Source organism: Antechinus flavipes, chromosome 1 (assembly GCF_016432865.1).
Source record: "Antechinus flavipes isolate AdamAnt ecotype Samford, QLD, Australia chromosome 1, AdamAnt_v2, whole genome shotgun sequence".
NCBI classification, from domain to species: Eukaryota; Metazoa; Chordata; class Mammalia; order Dasyuromorphia; family Dasyuridae; genus Antechinus; species Antechinus flavipes.
In genome coordinates this window covers 665,688,132-665,698,654 of record NC_067398.1, presented here as the reverse complement: position 1 = coordinate 665,698,654, position 10,523 = coordinate 665,688,132, and the positions used below count along the sequence as shown (strand labels likewise).

The 10,523-nt window shown below is 37.7% G+C and overlaps 1 protein-coding gene across 2 annotated transcripts in view; it reads left to right on the top strand.

Moving 5' to 3' along the window:
* The first annotated feature begins 1,047 nt into the window (after positions 1 to 1,047).
* Positions 1,048 to 10,523, top strand: part of AKAP8 (A-kinase anchoring protein 8) — a 54,676-nt gene continuing 45,200 nt past the window's right edge. For both annotated transcript variants that reach the window (XM_051972039.1, XM_051972038.1), the window contains exon 1: positions 1,048 to 1,154. In XM_051972039.1, the coding sequence (XP_051827999.1) occupies positions 1,079 to 1,154 (76 nt within the window). In that variant the 5' untranslated portion in view covers positions 1,048 to 1,078. The remainder of the gene's footprint in view (positions 1,155 to 10,523) is intronic.

The following is a 10,523-nucleotide window of genomic DNA, read 5'->3' as shown; positions in this document are numbered from 1 at the left end:
CAGGAAGTGCTTCCTTAAATAAGTGAGTTCTGAGTTGGGATTTAAAGGTGAATAAACAAAAGTGACACTTGGAGATGGAAATAGATGTAATAGCTCAGATAGAAAAATCAAAATGTTCTTTAATCAGAACTTGCTTCTCAGAAATTCCTTGCAAATTTTGTGAGATTGTCTCCATGCAAGGGAGACAGACTAACCTAGCCTTAGAGTGATGTAGGGAGAAGGAAGGGGGAGGGGCACAAACATGTGAAGAAGGAAGATGTGGCACTCCAGAGCACAACGGAATTATGGAGTTTATAAGGTTTCCAGAAACGAGGCTGATGTGATAGCTGACTTTGAAGTATTTGAAGGAAAATTATGGAAAAGAGGTCCGCCTTGTTCTCTTTAGTCACCCAGTAACATTCTAGAAGTTCTGAAGCGACATCTGGACTGTTCCTAACAGCTGTCCCAAAGTAATTACATAATTTTGCCTCATTCAGAAGACCTAGGTTTCTGTTCACAGCAAGGCTGTGAAGAGGATCTTGGGGGATGCCTACCTAACTCGAATTCAATGAGGGAAATTATTCCTCAATAGCTTATTGGGTCTCAAACCTCCCATGCTTATTGTTGCCTCCGGTTTGTAGGATGGTGGGTGGGAAACGCCCGGGATTGGTAAAGTTGTAGAGAAGCTGAAACCCCGCCTGTGGCATTCCACCCTGGGCTTCGGCGCAGCGCGATTCCTGCACCTTGGGCATCATGGGAAGGAAGAAGATCCTTTTGGCTCGACTTCTGGAACGGGGCACCGTACTTTGGGAATAGCAAGAAACTAAACGGTCCAGAGGAAAGTGCGAGGTTCCCCCGTACGTTTCCAATGACGGTTTCCACGATCCTGTGTAGTCCTGATCAGTCCAGTCCGGAATCGCCACTTAGCTCCCCCGATACTTGTGGAGACTGCGCACTCGAGCTCCGGAAGGCGGGGTCAAGCGCCATGAGACAACCAGTGGCATTTGGGTCTGGGGAAGGAGGAGGCGGTGCGTGGGACAACCAATAGGCTTTCGGTGGGGGAGGAGGGAAAGGCGGCTAGGAAGGGCTGGATTGGCGCATGCGCATTGATGCTGTCGAGGAAGAGGAACTCTTCTTGGCTGGCCGTAGACTCGACATGGAGACGGGATACGGAGGTGGGTCCAACAGGCGGGAGTTTGCGGCGATAGCCCGGGTTCTGTTCTTCCAGCGCTCTGGCGGACAGAAATGCGGGGCACCCAAAGGGTCGTCTGAGCGCAGAGGGAAGGCAGGCAGTCGGGGTCGGCGTTATGTCAGCATTAAGGAAAATTTATGCTTCGGGCATGGGGGGGGGGTGCTAATCGGCTTTCTGATTGGTGGGGACGGCCGTCTTTCCGCCGGACCTCGCAGTGGATTGGCCGGCTCTACGTTCAGGAGCCTTCCCTGGGCAGGCCTTACTGCCTGAGGGCTGAGCGACGGGGAAGTGAAAGGGATGTGCCGCGGGGTAACTGAGGAGCTAGTTCCAAATGGTGATGCCTAGCGGCCAAAGGGGCCCTTTCCTTTGCTCTCGCCGAGGGTTCAAATGGACGCTTCCCCTTTCTAGAGGCGACACAAAATGGCGGCTGCCGAGGACCCCTCCCCCGAGGCCGACTCCGCCCCCTTCACGTGTCGTCTTCCGCGTGCTTTGGGTGTCAACGGGAGTCCCTGGAGATCCCCAAAGCCCTTTGGCAGATAGCAGTTAAGGGACTTGTCCAAGGTGACACCACAGTTAAATGTCTGCGACCGTTTATTTTAAATAGATATGTAATCTTGCTTAAAGATTCGTAAAGCCCTTTACGTTTTGTCTCAGTTTTTCATCTCCATTCCCCCACTACCCCGCCCCACGCTCTCAAGGTAGGTGCTATTGTTTTCCCCATTTTTCTTGAGGAAAATGTGGTCCAGAGATAAAGGGATTTATTTGAACCCCGCCTCCTATCCTGTCAGATATTACATAGTTTTTGTATTCTGTTCCAAAAGATGAGTCTTCTCTCCAGTATTGGGGTTGAAGGAGTGGGAGCTGTGATGAAAAGTGAGAAGGCACATGATATATTAAGTCAGAAAGGAAATTGCCGGGATTGGAATGAGGAGGATGTCTGTAAGTGTAAGGAAAAAAAGAGTAGATTGAGGAGAGGTTAAGGAGGAGTTTGAATGCCAGCCTTAATCCAAGCGTCTTGGCATAGATTTAGATTAGTGGAAGTATAGATTGTCTAGTTTCATTTTGCAAATGAGCTTACTGGGGCAGATAGACTTGTACAGGGTCACAGTTTAGAAACGTCTGAGGATGTATTATACAAATACCAAATGGTTTGCTCCGAAGATATGGGGAGGCTAACTGAGTGAGTTATAAAAATTTCTTGAAGTAGGTGGTATTTCAGTTGTACTTTGAAAAGATTTTTTTGAAGTTTAGTTGGGGAGAAACAACTTAAAGCCAATATTGTAGCCAGCTAAGTCTTGAATTCAAGTCTTATAGTTAACTCCCTTTCTATCATGGTATGATGCCTCTTTGAAATACATAAATATTGAGAGGACAAGTAATTAATTGAAAAAGAGATCAACAATGTAATCCTTATCTTCAAGACATAAAGTTTTAACATAAAGAGTACAGGTTTGGAAGTCAGTGATATTTAAATTTCAGTTTTGTAGCTTGCCACCTATGTAACTTTGAGCAACATTAACTTCTGAGCTGAAAATGAAGAAGTTGGATTAGATCACTGGTGTCAAACTCATAGAAATGAGAGCACTCAATATATAAGGATCCCTCCAGGCTACATATTGATTTAGAAAACCACACATCGATGTTATTTATACTCTATTGTATTTTAATTATTTTGCTAAATATTTTTCAATTAATTTAAATCTGATTCTTGCCCCCATAAGGGGTGTGTTTGATACTTGTAGACTAGATAACTTTGAAAGTCATTTTCTGCCTCTTGGTTCTGTACAAACCAATGGCTTAGAAATTTGTATGCAAATATAAACAATACTAAACAAGATAAATGAGTTAATAATGCAAAAAGATAAATTTGGTTTTATAAGTATCATTATGAACTGATGGGATAGGTCTTATTATTGGAATAAAGTACAGTATAGGTGTGCTCTTCAGAAGAAATGTGTATAACCATTTGAAAATTTTGCATTACCTTCAGAATCAAATGTAAAATCCACTGTTTGGCATTCAAAGCTCTTTAAAACCTAGCCTCCTCTTACCTTCCTAAGCGTTTTATACCTTAGTCTCTGACACTCCCCCCCCCCCCCCTCCCCCCGGGCTGTTACACAAACAAGACATTTCATCTTAGCTCCAGGCAAATTTTCTGATTTTCCTGTCTTTGGAATGAATGTTCTCCCTCCTCAATACAGCCTACTGAGTTTCGCCCTTCAAGTCAGTCAATTATCCTAACTGAAATCCCATCTTTTATCAGAAGGCTTACCCAACCCCTCTTAATTCTTGTATCTTCCTTGTTAATTATATTTTATCCTTTATATATACTTTGCTTTGTCATATTTGCTTGCTTGTTTTCTCCATTCATAAAGTCCTTGAGAACTGTTTTTTGCCTCTGTACCGTCCATCAAATGTACTAAGGCATAGTATTTCCCCTTAGTGGGTCCTTAGTAAATGTTTGTTGTTTGAATAAATGTTTATTGATTGATTATTGATTGATTCAATCAAAGGATGGAATTGATAGGTTGGATGTGGGTAAATAGTTTCTAAGCAGTAACAAAGCTGTAGTTACACAGAATGGATTTTAAATCTATCAGAGTTGATAAGATTATTAAGTAAAGAGTAGGGAAGAAAAGCCATGATAGAACCTTGTGGTGGTTCTATTAGCCAGTTATGCCAGTATGACCTGGTGGAAGATCCTGTTAAGGAGACTGAAGAAGAATGTTATCTGACAAGAGAACCAAGATAAAGGAGTGTCATGAAACCTAGAGTGTTATCAAGGAAAAGAGCGTGATGGATAATGTTTAAGGATGTGGAGAGGTTAAGAAGAGATGCTTTGGAGAAAGTAGGGTTTTTTTTTTTTTTTTTTTAATGTAAACTCTTTATTTTCAAAACATGCAGAGATAATTTTTCAATATTGATCCTTGCATATCTTTGTGTTCCAAATTGTCCCTTTCCCCCCCACCTCCTCTCCCCTAAATGGCAAGTAATCCAATATATAATACATGTTAAAATGTATGTAAAACAACAATACTATATGATGATCAGTTCTGATGGAGGTGACTCTCTTGAATAATGAGAGGATCCATACCAGTTCCAATTGATTTGTAATGAACAGAACTAGCTACACTCAGAAAAAGAACACTGGGAAGTGAGTGTGATACACAACATAACATTTCCACTCTTTCTGTTATTGTTTGCTTGCATTTTTGTTTTTTCTTCTCAGATTATTTTTACCCTCTTTCTCAATCCAATCTTTCTTGTGCTGCAAAACAACTGTATAAAAATGTATTCATATATTGTATTTAACATATATTTTATAATAATTTTAACATGTATTGGTCTAACTGCCATCTAGGGCAGTGGTGGGGGGAAGAAGGGGAAAAGTTGGAACAAAAGGTTTTGCAAGGGTCATGGCTGAAAAATTACTCATGCATATGCTTTGTATATAAAAAGCTATAATAAAAAAATAAATAGAATTTAAGAAATAAAAAGAATGTATGTTAAATCCATTATATGCAAACATTTATATAATTATCTTACTGCACAAGAATGATCAGATCAAAAAGGAAAGAAAATAAATGAGAAAACAAAACAAACGAACAAGAGTAACAATCTTATGCTATGATCCACAGTCCTCTCTCTGGGTGTAGATGGTTCTCTTCATCATGAGATCATTGAAACTGACCAATCATCTCATTGTTGGAAAGAGTCACATCCATCAATTGATCATCATATAATCTTGTTGCTGTGTACAATGATCTCCTGGTTCTGCTCATTTCACTTAGCATCAGTTCATGTAAGTCTCTATAAAATCATCTTCCTGATCGTTTCTTATAGAATAATATTCCATAACATTCATATACCATAACTTACTAAGTCAGTTTCCAGTTTCTTGCCACTACAAAAAAGGGCTGCCACAAACATTTTTGCACATGTGGGTTCCTTTCCCTTCTTTAAGATCTCTTTGGGATATAAGCCTTGTAGAAACACTGCTCGATTAAGGGGTATGTACATTTTGATGATTTTTTTGAGCATAATTCCAAATTGCTCTCCAGAATGTCTGGATCTGTTCACAACTCCACCAACAATGTATCAGTGTCAGTTTTCCCACATCCCCATCAACATTGTTCATTATCTTTTCCTGTCATCTTAGCCAATCTGAAAAATGTTGTAGTATCTCAAAAGAGTTATCTTAATTTGCATTTGAGAGAGCAGTTTTGGTTGAATGATAAGATTGAAAACCCTATGATTGAGAATTAAGATTGAAAGGAAAAAAATTAAAAGCATTCATTGTAGAGAGCTTTCTCCAGGAGTTTAGCCACAGAAAGGAGGAGAAATAAAGGATGGTGGTTTTCCGGGATGATCAAGTAAAGTTTTGTTTTTGTTATGTTTTCTGAGGATGGAGGGAATGTGTATGTGTAGGGAAACAGGTAGATTGAACAGTTGGTGAAAAAAAAGGGGCAATGTGCTGGAGATGACCAAATTAGATGGGATTCCTTATGCTTATAGAAGGAGGTTATCTTGTGAAGAAGGGCTACCTCTTCATGTGAGGAGAGTGATGGAAGAGAATGTTAGAAGGCATATTGGTGAGATGGGGAAGAGAATAGAGGGAGTACTTGATGAATGGACTCATTTTTTCAGTAAAAGAGATAAGATTCTTAATTAAGTGTAAGGGAAATCATGGAAAGTTTAGGGAGGGATGAAATGTTTTGGAAGAGCTACTATTGGAAATGGGATGCTGTGTAGTGAGTAGAGGGATGTAAAAGGATTGCCTTGTAGTGAGAGTCCAGTTTAAGTTGTATAATAAATTTGTAGTCACAGTATAATTATGTGATTTTTCTCCAACAGTTCCTGTGTAGGAGGAAAAGCAATGGAAGTAAAAATGAAAACTTTTTTTCTCCTATGAACCTCAGTCTTTTGGTCAAGCATTTATTTCTTCCATGTTCCTCTGATTTGTTTATAATGTCACCCATTATGCCTAAATTCTGTGTCTATTTGGAACTTGTCTTAGTATATAATGTGAGATGTTGGTATAGACCTACTTTTTGTGATACTGCTTTCCAGTTTTCCCAACAGTTTTTGTTGAATGAGTTCTTGTTTCCATACTTGGGATCTATGGCACTGCGTTTATTTCTTCTGTATATTGTGTACCCAATCTTTTCCACCAATCAACCTCTCTTTTACCCAGTATTGAATTATTTTGATGATTATGGCTTTGTAATGTATTTTGAGACTTAGTACTATTAGTCTTCCTTTTCACTTTTTTTCCTTCATATTTATAGAGAAACTTTTTGTTCTTCTAGATGAGTTATTGTTTTTTCTAGCTCTATAAAGTAATTCCTTGATAGTTTGATTGGTATGGCACTGAATAAGTAAATTAATTTAGGTAGTGTTATCATTTTTATTTTATTGGTTTGGCTTACCTGTGAGCAATGAATGATAGATCTCTATTTGTATAATCAGTGTTTTGCAGTTGTGTTAATGCAGTTCCTATGTGTCTTGGTAAGTAGACTTCCAAGTATTTTAATCTATCTGAGGTTTTTTTATTTTATTTTATTTTTAATAGCTTCTTATTTACAAGTTATATGCATGGGTAATTTTACAGCATTGACAATTGCCAAACCTTTCATTCCAATTTTCCCCTTCCTTTCCCCCACCCCTTCCCCTAGATGGCAGGATGACCAATACATGTTAAATATGTTAAAGTATAAATTAAATACAAAATAAGTAAACATGTCCAAACCGTCATTTTGATGTACAAAAAGAATCGACTGAAATATTGTACAATTAGCCTGTGAAGAAAATCAAAAATGCAGGTGGGCAAAAATATAGGGATTGGGAATTCTTTGTAATGGTTCTTATTCATCTTCCAGAGTTCTTTCACTGGGTGTAGCTGGTTCAGTTCATTCCTGCCCTATTGGAACTGATTTGGTTCATTTCATTGCTGAAGATGGCCAGGTCCATCAGAATTGATCATCATACAGTATTGTTGTTGAAGTATATAATGATCTTCTGGTCCTGCTCATTTCACTCAGCATCAGTTCCTCTAAATCTCTCCAGGCCTTTCTGAAATCATCCTGCTGGTCATTTCTTACAGAACAATAATATCCTATAATATTCATATACCACAATTTATTCAGTTATTCTCCAATTGATGGGCATCCACTCAGTTTCCAGTTTCTGGCCACTACAAAGAGGGCTGCCACAAACATTCTTGCACATACAGGTCCCTTTCCCTTCTTTAAGATTTCTTTGGGATATAAGCCCAATAGTAACACTGCTGGATCAAAGGATATGCACAGTTTGATAACTTTTTAAGCATAGTTGCAAATCGCTCTCCAGAATGGCTAGATATATTCACAATTCCACCAACAATGTATCAGTGTCCCAGTTTTCCCACATCCCCTCCAACATTCAGTATTATCTTTTCCTGTCATTCTAGCCAATCTGACAGGTGTGTAATGGTATCTCAGAGTTGTCTTAATTTTCATTTCTCTGATTAATAATGACTTGGAGCATCTTTTCATATGGCTAGAAATCGTTTCAATTTCTTCGTCTGAGAATTGTCTGTTCATATCATTTGACCATTTATCAATTGGAGAATGGCTTGATATCTTATAAGTTAGAGTCAATTCTCTCTATATTTTGGAAATGAGGCCTTTATCAGAACTTTTGACTGTAAAAATGTTTTCCCAGTTTATTGCTTCCCTTCTAATCTTGTCTGCATTAGTTTTGTTTGTGCAAAAACTTCAATTTGATAAAATCAACATTTTCTATTTTGTGATCAATAATGATCTCTAGTTCTTCTTAGGTCATAAATTCCTTCCTCTTCCACAGGTCTGAGAGGTAAACTATCCTATGTTGTTCTTATTTATTTATAATCTCATTCTTTATGCCTATGTCATGAACTTATTTTGACCTTATCTTGGTATATGGTGTTAAGTATGGGTCAGTGCCTGGCAATTCTTTTCAAAACTGTATATTCTTTCTCTTATGGTCTTGAAGGAGTAGCAAATATACTTCTTGCTTCCTTATTCCTTTCACCATCACTCAGCAACATTCCTTTATATGTATCACAGTGACCCAATCTTTGTTGCAGGTGTCATCTAACCCTGTAGGCTATTATCATGTCTTTTCTTAGTTCTTTTTCCGTTAATACTTGTACTGTACTTTTAAAAATCCATCCACATCCTGTACTCTCATACTCGGTATGTCGCCTTGAATAACTAGTCTCTTCATTCATCACATTCCTCAGTTCCTATGACTTATATCTTCATCCCCTAGTGAGATAATTATACCCTACATCTCACTGCTTCATAAAATTGTGATTTTGAACTCTGAAATTGGAAGAAATACAAGATGAGTAAAGTTGGAGAAGTCACCCCAAATGTTCATAAGGACTATGCGTCTCTGACTTGTGGCATCAGATTATTCTGCTCACCCAGTCAGACACACTGTGATTCACTTCTAACAGTGATGTCATTTTGTCATTTGGTCAGTTTGGTCAGTAACCAACCAAATCTTAGAGAATTGCCTGGTGCAATGTTGTCAAATTCTAATCGAAATTGATCTCTTTGGGATGCATGTTGACTTGGAAAACTACAAATGAACACTTTCTATGTTGTATTTTTATTTATTTTGTTAAACACGAGTGAGTTACATTTTAATGTCATTGGACACCTCTGTTTTTTCTCTTAAGAGGTTAATCTTAATAGACTTGGCCAGACTTACATTCCTGAGTTTCAAGAGACAGATTCCAACCTAACTCCAAGGCCACTTCTCTGTTCTTGAAGTTTCTATATTTAGTTAGCTAACTAAATTAGATAAAATCTTCCACTTAAATCTTTTATCAGACTCCACCTCTGGAGTAACCCTACCTCCTGCCTTTTCCCCATTTTTGTCTGCTACTGAAGTCACCTGAAGATTGTGCCCACTACTCATTTTTATCATCTAATATCAGCTGAGCCATCACCACTGCAGAGCAATCCATTTATTCCCTGATCAGGGCTTTTGTTTGTATTGCTCTGTCTTACTGAGTTTTTTAAATTTACATTTTTATCCCTCTCTTCTTCTGATATCATCTACATTTCCTATAGTATTTTTTCCTTTTTCCCTTCCAGAGAACCAAGAATTTTTTAAAAGAGGAAAAACGGTTCAACAAACTATACTTACATATAAAAAAGCCTGATTATGTAGTGTTTCAAAAAGGAGAAAAATGTCTTCTCTTAATAAGCAAATTAAGAAAATCCAGTGGTATTACTTCACACCTATTCAGTGGGTTAAGTTAACAGGAAAAAAAATAGTTGTAAATATTAGTGGGTAAAAATGCTAACCTAGGACATAATGCATAGTTGGTGGAGTTGTGAAATGATCCATCCTTTCTAGAGAGCAATTTGGAACTATATCCAAAAGGATATAAAATTGTGGTGCAGTAGTGTTACTACAATACTATAATATAGCTCTTCTCAGCATTGTGGTGATCCAAGAAAATTTCAAAAGACTTGGGATAGAAAATGCCATCCACATCCAAAGAGAGATCTATGAAGATTGAATGTAGATTGAAACATTTTCAGCTTTTTTTTCTTTCTAGTAGGTTTTTTTTTTTCTCCTTTTGGTCTGATTTTTCATGTGCAACATAACAAATATGGAAATATGTTTAAAAGTATCGTATATGTGTAGCTTATATCAGATTGCTTGCTATCGTGGGGAAGGGGGGAGGAGGTAAGGGAAGGAGAGAAAAAATTTGGAACACAAGATTTTACTTTTGATGAATGTTGAAATGTTGAATGTTTATGACTGTTGAAATCTATCTTTAAGTGTATTTGGAAAAATCAAATACTATTGAAAAAAATGTCTTCTCTTGGCACCAAGCCTTGATCATCATAAATTTCACAACATTCAACTTCGCTTTTCTTTTCTTTTTTTTTTCTTTTCTTTTTTTTTTTTTTTAGTAGTTGATCTTTGCATTTTCATAATTGTAGTCATTGTGTGTTATTTTCTTGGTTCTATGTAGTTCATAATGAAGGATAGGATGAAGTGGAAGGTAAAAAATTGAGTTAGAGTGGTCTTATCTACTGAGAAACGTCCTGGAGTTTGTAGCAATTCATATACATTTTCTCATGCATCTCTATGTTCATCCTAGTCATCATTTCTAACAACATTAATAATACAACATTACATTAAACTTGTTTAACTATTCATAGTTAATGGACATCTACATTTTTGCCCTAATTTAGAAAATTGAGTTCATCTGCCACCTAGAAAATTTATTTTATCTTCCTGGGGAGCTCCCTCTAGTCTTTGTTCAGTACTTCCATTCCTTATTCCAGACTTCTAAGGAAGAATT